The sequence below is a fragment of the Solanum tuberosum genome, unplaced genomic scaffold (genome assembly GCF_000226075.1).
Source record: "Solanum tuberosum cultivar DM 1-3 516 R44 unplaced genomic scaffold, SolTub_3.0 scf00412, whole genome shotgun sequence".
NCBI lineage: Eukaryota > Viridiplantae > Streptophyta > Magnoliopsida > Solanales > Solanaceae > Solanum > Solanum tuberosum.
Genome location: NW_006239336.1, coordinates 198963 through 215270, shown reverse-complemented (window position 1 = coordinate 215270; position 16308 = coordinate 198963). Strand labels below are relative to the sequence as shown.

At 33.4% G+C, this 16308-nt stretch overlaps 2 protein-coding genes across 2 annotated transcripts; one reads left to right on the top strand and one right to left on the bottom strand.

The window, feature by feature from the left end:
* The first annotated feature begins 1424 nt into the window (after nucleotides 1-1424).
* Nucleotides 1425-2477, top strand: LOC107057962 (F-box protein At4g18380-like). The gene has a single exon (XM_015303136.1). The coding sequence runs from the start codon at nucleotides 1425-1427 to the stop codon at nucleotides 2475-2477; it is 1053 nt and encodes a 350-aa protein (XP_015158622.1).
* Nucleotides 2478-13053: 10576 nt separating this feature from the next.
* Nucleotides 13054-16103, bottom strand: PCM8 (calmodulin-6-like protein). Its single transcript, NM_001288430.1, is given in 2 exon segments — nucleotides 13054-13740; nucleotides 16017-16103. Coding segments are annotated over 2 exon segments (450 nt in total). The 5' UTR covers nucleotides 16093-16103; the 3' UTR covers nucleotides 13054-13366.
* Nucleotides 16104-16308: the final 205 nt, after the last annotated feature.

Genomic DNA, 16308 nt, shown 5'->3' with positions numbered 1-16308 from the left:
TTTTAAATAATTTTTCATCATGGCTTTTTAAAAAAATTATGTGATCTGACATTTTGGGGAAAAAAAATGCCTTGAGTGAGAATAGAATGTAGAAGGAAGCTTTTCAGAATTCATAGATTTATTCCTATTTTTTTTAGTATTCCTTGAGCTAATTTCTTATTGTTTTCGAGCATTAAGCTTAGGAATGAATGATCAAATCATAGTTCACTAAAGATTTTGGATGGATTTACTTGGACTATGCATTGTGAATGATATTAATTATAATTTATTAAGAATGAATGATTTTAGTGTTTTCTCAATAATATAATACAGAAAAGGGTCAAAATGCTAGTAAAAAAAATGTTATTCATTTTATATAATTTAAAGATATTTTTTACCCTTTTCAATAATAATATAAGTAGACCATCAAATATCTATATTTTGAATAAGGCCAAATTCATCGGTGGCCTCCTAAAGTTGGCAACAAATTTCACTTAGATACCTCAACTAAGCGATGTTCATTTTAAACACTTCATGTAGGATCCCGTTATATTATTTTGACACTTTTCTGATAATAAACAAAAAACTGAAGGAGAGTGTAATACATCGTTGATGACTTGGCAAACAATCAATTAAATGATTACATGTGTTAATTTCAGTTAAAAATTATTTAAAATCTATTTAGTAACTAAAAAAAATATTTTTTTTTCATTACACTCAAAATCTCTTTTGTGCTTTTTTTAAAAAAATTATTCTTTTCTTTTACTATTTTTCATATTTATTCTTCTTCTTTCTTTTTAGTGTTGTATTTTGAAAAGAAAAGAGGGAGAGGAAGAAAGAAAAAGAGAATAAATATGAAATATGGGTGTTAATATCCATTTTTCCGGGTGATGGTAGATTTAGAAAAGTAATACAATGAAGAAGAAGAAAAATGACTTAAAAATAAATTTGAATAAAAAAATTGACCTCCATTGAAAGAGTTTAAGCTTGAAAAAAGGTGGGGGTGGTGGCTTGAAAAATGGAGAAGAAGAGAAAATAAAATGTTTTTGTCAAGTGTATCACACTCACTTTGACATGTCAGCAAAAAGTGTCAAAATAACATAACAAAATTTCACATAAAGTGTCTAAAATAAATATCGCTTAGTTAAGATATCAAAGTGAATATTAATGTCAAATTTATGGGACATCGATGAATTTGGCCTTTCAAAAAAAGATAAGTTTGCCACGCACTTCGACATAGAAATACTACCTGTCAACACAACACGACCCTCTATATACTCAGTCTTCCGCAGCCCTTTCTAGTCAAAAAATATAGCTACCACGCCCACCAAAAACGTGTACATTATGCTATACTTTTCTAGAAAATCCTCCCAAAAACCTCAATAAATAACAAAAACCACAGCAGCAAAGCAAAGAATATGAGAAGGAAGATGATATCAACAACAATGTCAATTCATGAAGAAAATGAAGAAGATTTGTTTGATCGCTTACCAGATGCTATCCTCTTAACAATCTTCGATAAACTTCAAGATGCGAAATCTCTTTCAATTTCTTCATCTCTCTGCAAGCGTTTCCGCTTCCTCACAACCCAAACCCAGCACATTTCACTCGCAATCCCCTCACAAAAATACCACAAACCATTGCCTTTTTCCAGTAGAAACAAATTTATTCGATTTTTTCTCAATCCTTTTCAGTTTGTTTATCGACAAATCAGTCAATGGAACCAGATTTGTATGCCCTGTGATAATACACAGAAAAAGAGTGATAGTTATAGTTGTTGTACTTGTTCTTCTTATGCTTCTTCTTCTCCGGCTGAAATACTGAGAAATTTCACCGAAATCAAGGAACTCGAAATTCGAGTTCCCAGTAATGGCGGTGGAGGTGATTCAGATTCGTTACTGAAATGGAAAGGTGAATTTGGTAGTCAATTGAAAAATTGCTTGGTTGTTGGTGGAATATCACTTTCCCCAATTCGTAACGATCGAATTGACAATAGCGATGCTCCAATTAGGGAACTAGAGTTGCAACGGATGACGAATGAGGATTTGAAATTGCGAATTGTATGGATAATTTCGTCGTTAATAGCAGCATCAGCGCGGCATTGTTTGTTAGAAGAAGTGATTAAGGAGAAGAAATTGCTGAATAAAGTAGTGATTATGGATGATATTGGTCAAGGTAAAGTTTGTATGAATGGGGAAGAAGTAGAGGAAATGAGGAGAGATGCAGAGGTTTTTTCGTCGAAAATGCCGGCGTTGAAGGTGAAAATGTGGTATTCGCCGGAGTTGGAGTTGCCGGAGGGAGGATGTGTGATGAAGGGGGCGACGTTGGTGGTGATAAAGCCGGTGGAGGAGTGGAGCAAGGCGGATGATGGCGGAGATTTGGTGGCGAAAGGGTTTGGTTTCGCCGGAGATGGGAAAGAGGAGAAGGTGTTTGATGAAGTTGCTAGAGAATTGGTTAAGTTGGAAAGGAGTTACTCTCTTGAAATGAATTCCTTTTGATTTTTTATTTTTTTGAGGAAGTAAATTAATGTTGTAATTTGTAAAGAGTTTTTTTTCCTTTAATTAAAATGATGAAGTTGGAATATGAAGATCATGGAAGTTATTATTATTTAGTGTCATTGTGATTCTATCGAAAATAATCTTTCTATATTTAGAGTTCGTGTTATCCTTCCCAGACCCCGCTTGTGAAATGGGATTATATTGCAGCATTGGTGTTGTCGTTGTGATTCTATTGGAAACAATCTCTACCTTCACAAGCATACACGTTACCCTTTTGTGAGATGGAATTATATTGTATTGTTGTTGGGATTTCATTGGAACTTGAGAAGCATATGCATTACCCTTTTCTTTTCAGACTCCACTCGTGGATCATACTGTGTAGTTGTTGTTGTTGTTGCCATTGTTATTCTTCTTTCATCCTGGACTTCCACTTGACAAACTTCTTGTGTTATGCAGATTGTAAGTAACACGACTATGTAGCTCGTACTTTCAAAAATGTTGTCCCACTCATGTTGGATCATCCAATAATGCACTATTTTTGAAGGATCCGACACACTCATTGACATTTTGGAAGAGTCCGAGCAACATAGAGTTTCTAGACCAACAAGAACTCATCATTGCCAAGCTGAAAACAGGGTCAAGTGCATTGATCACCTAATTGGACTTGAATCTGTTGAGGTCAAAGCTCATCAATTTTGAGATTAATTCAAGTTCAATGACACCTTGCCTTCTGTCTCTATGGTATTTGTGGTTTTTGAAAAGTAACTGCATCACGGCTGCTCAAGAAGTTTGACTAGTTGCTCCTCCGACTCGGAGTGGATTCTAGGGGAAGAGCAGAGCCTCATCTTGCAATAGGAAGGTGTTCGTTGTTGGGACGGGTTCAAACTGGACTGAAGGGAGGAGGAAAAAAAAGAGTCCTCTCTTCATGGTCTATCGAACCAGACAATGAATACCTGGGGATGGCTAAGGTGACATTCACAACGCGTCTCCAAGATGTTTGTGAATCAATGGGGATGAAAAGATCATGGAAGTTGGTAATCTTATCTGGAGGAGAGGCATGGATTTTTTTAGGCAGAAAATTGACGACCCTTCACTTCTTCACATAGCAAAAGATGTTGTGAAAGAATGCAAAGGATTGCCACTTGCTATTCTTACAGTTACAGGAGCGCTAAAGCGTAAAAGCAAGTCCTCATGGGAGGATGCCCTCATACAATTACAAAGGACAACATCAGTAAATCAGATACCTCTTTTTGCTTTGTTCCTTGTTTGGAAAAGATATTAATATTAGGATTGAAGAATTACTTGGTTAGAACTTCATTAAAGCTTGAAGACATGGTAGTAGCTTGTTTCATCTTAAATCTAACTCTGTTCTAAAAGCTAGCTTATGAAATGAGGATTGCCCGAGAATGTATAAGGAGATCATGTAACCAATACCCATCTAATGTGGGACTCAACACCCCTCCACACACACAGGATTGGACATCTGGAGTGTGGGCAATATAAGATAAAGTGCCAACATCGGTAAACATAGATGGGCCTGCATTTGATACCAATTGTTGGTTCTTGCCTTCTTGGCAAAGATATTAGAGAAATAACAGAGAAAGGCTTGGGAAACAAATACTGCAATGCAATCCTATGTTCAGCTCTCCATTTATAGGAACAAAAACAGTAAAAAATAATAATCATAACTTAACCCAGAATATTCTTTTGCGGAATATATCTTTAACTAACTAATTACTAACAAATAGGAAAAGCTAGCTAACAAACTATTAAACTAGGATTTATTAGAAGAAAAAAAAAACTAAAGCAGTAAACTGCAGTGCAAAAACAAAAGGGAAAATGCATAAGTACCCCCAGCCTATGCCCAAAATCTCTGAGACACACCTAACCTTTACTAAGGTCCTATTACCCCCGAACTTATTTTATGTATAATTTTCTACCCCTTTTCGGCCTACGTGGCATTATCCTTAAAAAAATTGTCAACACGCGCTGGATCCACAAGATAGTGTCACGTAGGCCAAAAATTTATTCACTAACTCAGTTTCAGCCAAGTCTAGAATTGATAAATAGGGTACCTTCAACATTTGTAGGTTTCTATCCCAGCCTGGAAGGGCTAAGACTCGAAAATGCTGACCGAAGTACTGCTCTATGCTCTTAACAAACTTGAAACAATGGGAGTGTGGCAAATTGAGAAATTTGATGTGATCTCCATCAGTGGCCTGAGGTGTTCTGAATCAATAAATACTAAAGATAACAAACTGTGCAATCACAGAAGAGAAACTGATGGTCAAATATCTGATAAATGATGCTTATAAGGTGAAAAACCGTCTCAATAAAGTGATTCAGGGATCTTCAATTCTAAGGTTTGTCTTGTGCACCCTTGCTCTGATGCTATGACTTTCCGTTTTAAATATTCTTGTAATGTTCATATAGCTAGTTCTGTTCATCACTTGAAACAACTTTATTTTACTTGACAAATATTTCTGAATAGAAATCTGAAGCATCAGTCTACTCGTTATTCTTTTCAAGTAAACGTACGTACTAATTATGGCCTGTTTGGATTGGCTTTTGGCTTATGACTTATATGCCAAAAGCCATAAGTTAGGATTTCTAACTTGTTATTTTGGCTTATTTTTGTTATTTTGGCTTTAAAATAAGTGCTTATAAGTATTTTTTAACTTTACCCAAACACTTCAAAACTGCTTAAAAGCTATTTTGGCTTAAAAGCACCTAAAATAAGTCAATCCAAACGGGCACTAAGCTAGTCATCTGTCCCCTTTTCGCAATCTCTGCTCCCCGGAACAAGAAGCTAGTGATGATGGCTTCGAATACGAAGCTAGTAAGTATTCCTTTCATTGTTAAAAAAGACCTCATAAATCTAGGTGCCTAGCTTGCTTCACATGTTCTAAGAAATCATTCTGAATCAAAGTAAAAGTACTTTTCCCCAATAATCGAATACTTTTATCTGTCAATACTGCATATTTGATTCCATCCATAACTCGATTTTCTTCCCTATGAGTTATAGTTGAACATAACAACAAGAACAATAGTACATTTCAATTACTTTTCTTGTACTATGTTTTAGCCTTTCTATACATTTTATACAAAAACCTTAGCCAGAACATAATACTTTCACCTTCATCTGATCAATGGTTCCATGGCCATGATCTGTATGGTCATCTAGATGGATCGACTCGTGTAAATCCTTCATACATGACTATTTGGCTCTGCCTAGATCCGTTTATTCAAAATGCACTCATGACACACAAACTCTAAACTCATTGTTAAGATTCTTGGTGGTCTTGGTCTAGAGTTTCGTGAGATCTATACTGCTATACATGCTCGTTGTAATTAATCCATCATCACTACATACGCAGAACTCTATGAAAAGCTTCTTGATAATGGGCTTTTCCTTTGACGCGAAGAATCAAAGAAAGCTCTTAAAGCAAATCACTATGTTAGTGATTTAGTTAGGAGCTTTCTTTGATTCTTGTCAAAGAAAAAACGTATGATCAAGAAGTTTTTCATAGAGTTCTTCGTACATAGTGCTGGATTAACGAGCATGTATAGCAACAAAAATCTCACGTAACTCTAGATCAAAACCACTAAGGATCTTAACAATGAGCTGAGTTAAGAGTTTATATAAAAAAAATTGTAGTAGCACCAAATAATAAGAAAATAAAAGGTCAAATTTAAATGACTTTTAAGTCAAGAAATAAAAAGTAGCGGGAGTCCTACTTTTGGTTTTTAACTTTTTTAAAGTCATTTTAAACTTATTTTTAACTTTGTCAAACACTCTCAGAATCTAAAAATAACTTAAAAGTAAGTTTGACTAACTTTTAAGTCAATCCAAACATGATCTAATGACTTAAAAAAGGGTAAAAGTTAAAAACCAAAAGTAGGTATCTCTTACTTTTTATTTTTTGACTGAAATGTCGTTCAAGTTTGACTTTTTATTTTTGACTTAAAAAATAGTTTTTAAGTCAAAAATAAAAAGTCAAACTTAAATGACTTCAAGTCAAAAAAAATAAAAAGTATGGTGAGTCCTACTTTCATTTTGAACTTATTTTAAGTTATTTTTAACCTTGTCAAACACTTTCTAACTTATTTTAATGTATTTTTATATTTGTCAAACACTTCCAAAAGTTAAAAACGGACTTAAAAGTAGGTTTGACCAATTTTTAAACCAAGTTTTAACAGAAGTATACCTTATCAATTGTTTGATAGCACTTTAAACATTTTTATCCAAATACGTAATTATTTGTTTAAAAAAATAATTACAAACTTCTATTCGATAGCCCATAAATAGGAGGATATGAAAATCAGGGATTAGGATGGAAGGCTAGTAGATAATTTGATGTTGTCGAGTTTCCTTTATTAGTACTCTCCTAACTTATTTTTCAATTTTATTTTTTATTTTTTATTTTTATTGTTTGACATGTTATTTCCTTTGTTTCTTCATTATTATTTTTTTAATGTGGTTCCCTCATTATTGTATTTTCTTTTCTTACTCTTTTCGATATGACTCTCCTACTAACTTATTCTTCAATCTGTATTTTCTTTTCTTACTATTTTGGATATGTCTTGCTTGAGTTGAGGATCTATCGTAAGCACCATTTTCGTCAAACGCCACTTATAAAATTTTACTAAATATAATAATAATAATAATAATAATAATAATAATATTATTATTATTATCATAATAAAATTTGTCAACACTTATAGTTTATCGACTATTTATAATCACCTAATTGAAATTGTCTCTAAATACTAACATTACACCGCTGCTGCAATAAAAGAATTTAGGATCATGAATAATACATTAATCCTAAAGTATATACTTATTATATTAGTAAGATAACAATAAAATAATAACAGTATAACAAAAAAGACATTAATCCTAAAGTACTTATTATATTAGTAAGATAACAATAAAATAATAACACTATAACAAAAAAGACATTTAATATATTTACATTAATCTAAATTGGGATAAGGGTCTGAAAAATACTCAACGGCCGAAATTATTGTTACGATACCAAACTTTATGGAGGACATTTTACCCCTGTACTATTTAATAGTACCTTTATCCCTGCACTATTTAATAGTGTATTTTAAAGGTATATATGTGCCTACATGGACATCATAAATATTGCATTATTTTAAATAATAATGTGTCCACGTGGGCACATATATACCTTTAAAATATGTGTCCACGTGGGCACATATATACATTTAAAATACACTATTAAATAGTGCAGGGATAAAGGTACTATTAAATAGTACAGGGGTAAAATGTCCTCCATAAAGTTTGGTATCGTAACAACAATTTCGGCCAAAATTGGAGTATTTTTCAGACCTTTTTCTCATCTAAATTAATTAGATTGTTGCACATATCGTAAACTAGATAACTTACTTGTTTCTTCGATAGCGAAAGCAGGTGTCAAAACTTAGCTATAATATGATTGTCACGATATGTTGAAACAATCCTTATAACACGATTTGAACCCTAATTTGATTGTGACTTGTGACTTGTGACTTGTGAGAGAGAAGAGCCTAAGAAAAATAGTTATAAATAATTGTAGACTATAAGTGTATTTATATATAAAAAAAATTTATTAGAATAACTTTAATTCAAGTATTATAGAAGAAAATTAGGAGGACTCCATTTATGAAAGGACTTTAATGCGTATCAAAATTAGTTTTGATAAAATCTAATTCTTCAATCCAAAAATAGAATTTTATAGATTTTAAATTATAAAAAGGATAAAATTGGTTTAGTTTTAAATTCAAGTATTTATTTTAAATAAAAAATAGGAGAACTCCATTTATCAAAGGACTTTTACGTGTATTAGAAATATTACGTTTGGATAAAATCAAATTCAACAACAGAGTTTATCTTTAAATTTCAATTTTTAAATTTTTATTTTTCAGTTAAAGAATATCCATATTTCAATTCAAATATTTTGTTACATTAATGGTTAATAATTTTGTCCAAAAATTACCATGTGACTTTTTATTATAACTTGCAACTTAAATGTTTTTTTTACTTAATACTTATTATTACTTATTTTGAATTAAATTGATAACTTTTTTATTTTAGCTTTTCCTAATTTTCCTTGATATTGGATATTTTTTATTTGTTAATGTATAGTAAACGAATAAAATTATCTAATCTCGTTCTTCAAATAGAGTATATAAAGATTAGTGGGTAAATATTTATGTGTATCGAGTGTTCACATCAAATTATTGAATTCAACTTAATTTAGCAGTTAAAAACTAACGTGAAATATTAGTTTATCTTTAATTTAAATTTCAAAATATGTAATTCAACCCCATTTATTCATAATACTGAGTTGCATCAACTACTTTGGTTATTTTTACTATTTTTAATGTCAATATTTTTTTTCTTCAATATTTCCATCATAGCGTCTTACTCTTGCGTCTCTCTCAAGTTGTTCTAAAATGGTTTTTTCTTAAGTCGAGGTAGAAACAACCTCTATACTTTATGAAGATAAGGACAAGGTCAGTTTACGTACACCTCACTCCCCCTCTATAAAAGTTGCCTTCTCTTTTCACTTTAATTATTAGACTTCACATGTTTTCTATGAAGAATAAAGTTTGTCCATATATAACAAAAAGTTCCTTAAATTTTCTCTTTATTGTCATCAAATAAGTTTATATAAACTCAAGAATATAATAATGTTAACTTCAATTTCATGTTTTCAAACAATGGCCTGTCTTGCAAGAATTTCACAAATTCCATTTCTAGTTTTGTTCATGTTCCTTGTTGTATGCACCACCACAATCCATCATGTCCAAGGCCAATCAGCCATATGTGTCATCAATTGTGGCCAACAAGCAATCTCTTGTGTCATCCGTTGTGGCCCACCGCCTCCGCCAACCGGTTGTTATTCAGGTTGCGTGACTACTGGTATCGACTGTCTGACCTCCTGTCGTAGGCCACCAGCGCCACCAAGATCGCCACCGATGACCTCGGACACAGGCATAGATGTCATTTAGGGAGTGAATGAAGCTAGCTTCAGATTCTTAAACTTATTGTCCTTATTCGAAATAAATAAATAATGATGCATAGTAATATTTCGTATTATAATTTGATATTTTGGATGCGTCTCTTGTGAACAAACAAAGGTTAATATAGACATTTATGAGGTTTTACTTTATAGTAGTGTCTAGCTTGCTTGTTTGTATTCTTGCCTATAGCCAAACAAACAAATGATGATGATCTCGGACATGGACAGATAATATGAGTATATATCAGTCGAAGTTGAATAAATTGTGGTCACCGATTTCCCATATCACAAAATATTGAAACTGAACTTAGAAATACCTAATCATACCCAAATAATTTAATACGATAATGATATAATATTTTGAAAAAACAAATCACCGAACTGAAATTTCGATTACAGAACCATACCATGACCCCTACTTCTAATCACCATCATATAGTGTATAACTGGTGTATCTACATTGTATAATAATGCATAAAATGTTGTTATACCTCTATTATGCAGTATATATATACATGTTATACTTGTTTATACATTGTTGATACACTTAGGCAACCCTATTGTTTCTGCTACTTTGATTATCTTTTCTATTTTTACGGTCAATACTTTTCTTTCTTCAATACTTTCATCATCGTGTTTTACTCTTACATTTCTCTTAAACTGTTCTAAAAAACAATTTTTTTTTAACTGAGGATCTCTATCATATGTAATTAAGGTTTGCTTACGTAGATCTTACCTTCCCCATAGTACTCCACTTATCGGACTATATGACTAGGTATATTATCATTATTGTTAATGAATTGCCCTCACGAATTAAATTTGCCTTCTCTTTTCATTTTATTGATTAGATTTCACATGTTTTCTATGAATAAAGTTGGTCCATAACAGAAAACCCCAAAAGTTCCTTCCATTTTCTCTCTGTCATCAAACATAGTTTATATAAACTCAAGAGCAAGGGCGGACCCACGTGGGTTCTAGAGGTTTCACCTGAACCCTCTTGGCAAAAAATTATACGGTATATATAAGATAAATTTTATGTATTTATGTAGATATATTAATTTTGAACCCCCTCATGGACAAGAAGAAAGTTATAGTGTAGTGGCATGTCACCTTTAAGTTAACTTTCGCGCCTAGAGTTCATATTCCGGTGTGGGCGTTTCATTTTTTTGGCTTTCTCTTCATTTAGTTTCAGTTCCTAACTTTCACGTTTTTTATTATTATTTTTTTTTTTAATTGTGCTACTAGTTTCTTGAAATTTTGTTTTGTTAGCTTATTTACACGTTTATATTTTTATTTTTCGAACCCCATAAATGAAAATACTGAATCCGCCACTGCTCAAGAATAATTAATTATACTAACTTCAAGTTAATTATTCTTGAGTTAGTATTAATTAATCTTAAGTTTATATGCACCACCCCCAAGTCACTATGCTCAAGCCCAACCAGGGCAATGTGTCATCAACTGTGGCCCAACACACAATCTCTTGTGCTATCAACATCAAGTATGGCCCACCGCTCCGCCGATTACTTACCATCCAGGTTGCGCGATTAGTGGTATCGACTGTTTGACCTCCTGGCCACCAACTTCGCCACCGCCCACCGAGGTCCTCAAACATGGGCATAGATGTTATTTAGGGAGTAAATGATGTGAGCTTCAGAAACTGAATCAAAATGTTCTTATTCAAAATAAATAATAAATGATGCAATAAAATTTCGTAGTATAACTTTTCTGAATGATTCCTCTAGTTTTCTAAATAAATAACTCTTGATATAGATATTTATGAGATTTCCAATATTTCTTTAAATATAAGTGTGGATAAACAGGCAGCTGATGGTCAAACATGTTTGTTTGTGTTGTTTGCTTGTTCCCACTTATATATTAGCTAGCTTGTTCCCATTTATATATTAATAAATAGATAGTTTTTTTAATAAATTCAAATGAAATTTTCATTATATTTTCATGAAATTAACGTTATATTTTCATGATAATTTTTTAATGAAATTAAAGTTATATTTTCTTCCACTATCTATATTTACTCATTTTTATTGGTTCACTTCCACTAACGTTATATTCATGTTTGAAAAATTGCCTACTAAAATTATTTTTTCGTTAAGATTATAAATTTTACTATTTTTCACAAAATATATACTTACACAATAAAAATATTTTTCTCTCCTAATTGGCATGTCATGTCGCACTAAACTCTTTTTTTTCTATAATACATTTCTCAAACTTTCCTACACTACTCTAGGGTTGTGAGGATTGAAGCATCCAAATACTTTATAGCGAAAAACATTACGTAGCTCAATATACAATATTATACATATATATCTGTAGAGAACATATATATAATGTGTCAATTTTGTATAAAAATGTATAATAATACTATATAAAAGATATTTATATACAAATATGGGTTAAACCGGGGATAATATTTTATATTGAGCTACATATCGTAAATATTTTTTTTATAATATTTTATGTTGAGCTACGAGATCGAAACTTCACCCACAAAAAGGAAAAACATTTTTACCCACAAAAAAAAACAGAAAAGATTGAAATGGAAATGCATTAAATATTTGGGGGGAAAAAAGTATGTAGATCAATTTTAAGTATGGAATAACTTTTTAAACCAAAATATAAACTCATGGTGTCAAAAGACGTTTTTTCTACTCTAACATTACACCACAAACCCAGTATATTCCCACAACAAGAGTCTAGGGAAGGTGGGGTATATCGTGTACGTAAACCTTACCCCTATCTTAGGTAGAGAGATTATTCCAACCAATAGACCCACGGCTCAAGAAAATCGGTTTTACCCCTTTTTCACACCATTTTCTACATAGGACTTTTTATCCGTGGTGTTCGGCCATCTTATGCACACTTCGACAATTACCAGATAACTCTATTCACCAAAGCTTTTACAAGGAAGAAGGTGGTGTAGGCCGGGTGTACTCCACTTGCTAGTGGTATCACCAAGTGTTACTTGCTCTAAAAACATTTTTTCCTAACCAATAAATTCTTCTGGAACAAACTTTAGGTTCAAACATAGCCTTCGAAACTCGGGGATGATGTACCAAAGCTTAGACAAATGGAAAGAAACCCTTTGTCATTGGAACAAATCAAACAGGGGACTTGAAAAAACAACATCAAAATCACTTGGTTCATAAACCAACTTGTATATATGGAGAAACTCCATATATACCTAATGTTCAACCTTGCAAATGCACCAAATATCTTCTCCAATCATTCACATAACTGCAGTTGCAACACTTAAACTGTGGTCCAGGTAAAACCAAAAACAAAAAAGCTAAGAAAACTCCTGCTAAGGATGTTGAAAGTATCATCTTACAAGTTATGCAATGTCCTACACCTTCAAAATCTTAGATGAGCCTGAGATACGGAAGCGCTTGAAGTCAAGTGTGTCAATGTAAAACAGAAACCAAGCTGTACAGCGGATAGACGGCCCATGTGCTCAAGAGTTGAGGATCAAGTTAACGCGAAAATCAAACACACAGAAGCATAGGCAAGAATGTGGAATATCGACGAAATTAGTCACATAGAATACAAAACAAAAAAGTTTGACACGTCATAGTTTCACAATACCGAATTCAGGAGAAATTACTAGAAGTTGCTAACAACCCAAACTACTAAGACAAGGAACAGGGCAAACAGGATATACTGGAGAACAGAACTACATAACCATGTGAATTGGAAAGTAGGCAAGCACCGAGACAAAGGTAATAACACAAAGAACACGTCCTAATTTGGAATAGAAATCTCACAAACTTATCTGCTCCGTTTCCTTCTCTTTTGTATTTTTACTTCTAAAGAGTATGTTGGATTGATCAGTTCTCACTTGGCCATCATAACCTTGACGAACTCGTCGTAGTTGATCTGCCCATCGCCATCCACATCAGCTTCACGAATCATCTCATCAACCTCTTCATCAGTAAGCTTTTCGCCTAGGTTTGTCATGACATGACGAAGCTCAGCTGCGGAGATGAATCCATTCTGATCCTTGTCAAACACTCTGAAAGCTTCCTTGAGCTCCTCCTCAGAATCAGTGTCCTTCATCTTGCGAGCCATCAGGTTAAGGAACTCTGGAAAATCAATGGTCCCATTTCCATCAGCATCAACTTCATTGATCATGTCTTGAAGCTCAGCCTCAGTTGGGTTCTGCCCCAATGACCGCATTACAGTTCCAAGTTCCTTAGTTGTGATACAACCTGCAGCATATATGGAGATAATTATTGAACATTTATAGCCATCATGGCTACCTGCTTTTAGAACTTACTCTTTTCCCCATATTTCTCTATTCTGGAGAAACAAGTTAAACATGAAACTTGAACTGTTTGTTCTCACATGACAAGTATTAATCAACAGAATTCGACAGAACCACAGGCTTCCATCAGAAAGACTGAAATCAATGAATGATGTTCAAAAGGAAGCATGTGAACGCATAACTACGTGCACTAATCACCACAATCAGTCTACATAGGAAAAACACAACTATACTTTCTAAAAAGAATACAAACACCAAGATTCATTTGGTTGGCAGATTATCTTCAGATGCAAATCACAGTAGAAAGCATCTTTCCTTCATCTTCCTTTCCTGATTTACTCAACTTGCCAAAAAAATTACAAAAGAAAATTTTGTTCTGTTGAAATAGCAGCACAGTCAACTTAATCGGAGGAGCAGGCCAGCTCATCCTCAGAATCCGAAAAGAAAACGAAAATAGAACAGAATGGCTTTGTTTAAATAATATACCTAGACTAAAAAGGTTTAGGTGATGTCACGGTAAACAAAAATATATGTACCCGAGGGAGTGGGTTAGTGGTTAATGAGGTGACTTAAGAGCCATGAGATCTCCTATTCAAATCCCAACAGAGCAAAAACAGCAGGTGTTTCTTTCCATATGTCCAAGCCAGTGACAGAGTTACTCAGTGTATGTGTTGGTGTGACGTAAAAGGTACCCCGTGGAATTAGTCAAGACGCATGTGGGACCCAGATACCACGTGTTATCACATAAAAAACAAGCATATATGTCAGTGTACACACTCACACACATACACAGTAAACAGGAAAGGGTATTTTAAAGTAACTATACACCGTCAAGCTTCTATATGCACCAGAAAATTAACTAATTGCTCCATACTTCAAATATAGAAAAAAGAACAATCAATTTTGATCAACCTTAGAAAAAGTGACTTGTGCGATTGTGCCATATGTTGAAGAGAATAAGCAAAAGATTTTGCATAAAACCAAATACAAGGAAATTTTGTATCCTGTTCCCTAAACGATTTCCATAGACTTCTGCGTGTTATAGCAATGTATGGTAAGTTATGCAATCTACAAGTTAAAGCAAATTATGCTATAAGAAAAACAGATTAACAATTTATCAAGAATCAAAACCAAGTAAAACACATATCAATAGGAAAATCAACAAAATATGGTAAGCACCTAAAAAGGACAACCTTTTCAAGACTTGTCACCTGATTTCATTCAAAAACAATTTCAACCAGCTCCAAATGTGATTGAAACCCAAACTAAGAATTCAATTCATCAACACTAAACACTCCTCGGATCCCATCAAAACCAACCAAACACCCAACATATCGACGAGCATTTATGTTATGATCCTGTTGGCGGCTGTTGCAAGGTATGGGACTTGAGTCCCGCATCGGTTAATGGAGAACTGATGTGGAGCTTATATAGCTAGATTTTGGGTGTGGTTCTCGTTGTATCAATGGTATCAGACCAACCATCCTTGCTCTATGGGTATTCATAAATGCCATTCCAAAATCCTCTTTATGTTTCTAATTTCACTTCCAACCTACCTCAATCATCTAGGTATGGTGGCCCTCCAAGTTCTAATGCTTTGCCTTTTTGTGGTTATGTAGGAGATCCTTATGGATATACCAATACGGGATATAGGGGTTATTATAGTGGGTATCAACAGCCCTTCAATCACCATACACAGGAATCTGTACAAGCAATTCTCTTTAGCCTAGCTTAGTTCTTAGTTAGAATTTCTTCCCTAATTCTCACATTACATCAATGATATCAGAGCCATCCCATCCCTCTTCATGTCCTGGATGATGACGCATGGTCCGGGGCTAGAAATGGTCATGCACAGCGCGGTGGTTTGTTATGATCCTATTGCAACGGATGGGACTTGTGTGGTTAAATAGGGAGATGATGCTGGGCTTATATAGCTTGTACTCTCCCACCTCAATCGCTAGCTTTTCGGGTGTGGTTCTCCTTAATTTGTATCAATTTATGCTATTAAACACCATCAAAATCCACCAACTTCACATAAATAGATCATTATATCCATTTCAATCAAGAAAAGAATCAAAACCCATGTTCAAACTCAACGAAATCTCAAATAAACACATAAACATGCAAAATACAAAGAACCAAGCATCGGATCTAAGAAAAAAAAATTGCTATGAAATGAAAATTGATTTCAAAATATGTATGGTATAAGGATGAGCTAACCATCTCCGTCCTTGTCAAAAAGACTGAAGGCTTCCTTGAACTCAGAGATCTGATCTTCGGTGAGCTGATCCGCCATTTCTCTTTGACTTTTCTTTGAGAGATATTTTGAAAGGGAAAGAGAAGTTGCAGATTGGGAAACAAAGAAGAAGGAGAAAAAATGGAGTTTTTGTTTGAGTAAAAGAAGAAAAAAATGAAAGGTTGAAAATGGTTAATTTTAATGGCTGTAAATGGTGCCAATAGTTTGGGGTGAAAAATATTTGAGAAAAAAAAATTAAAATTATCAAAGTATTAT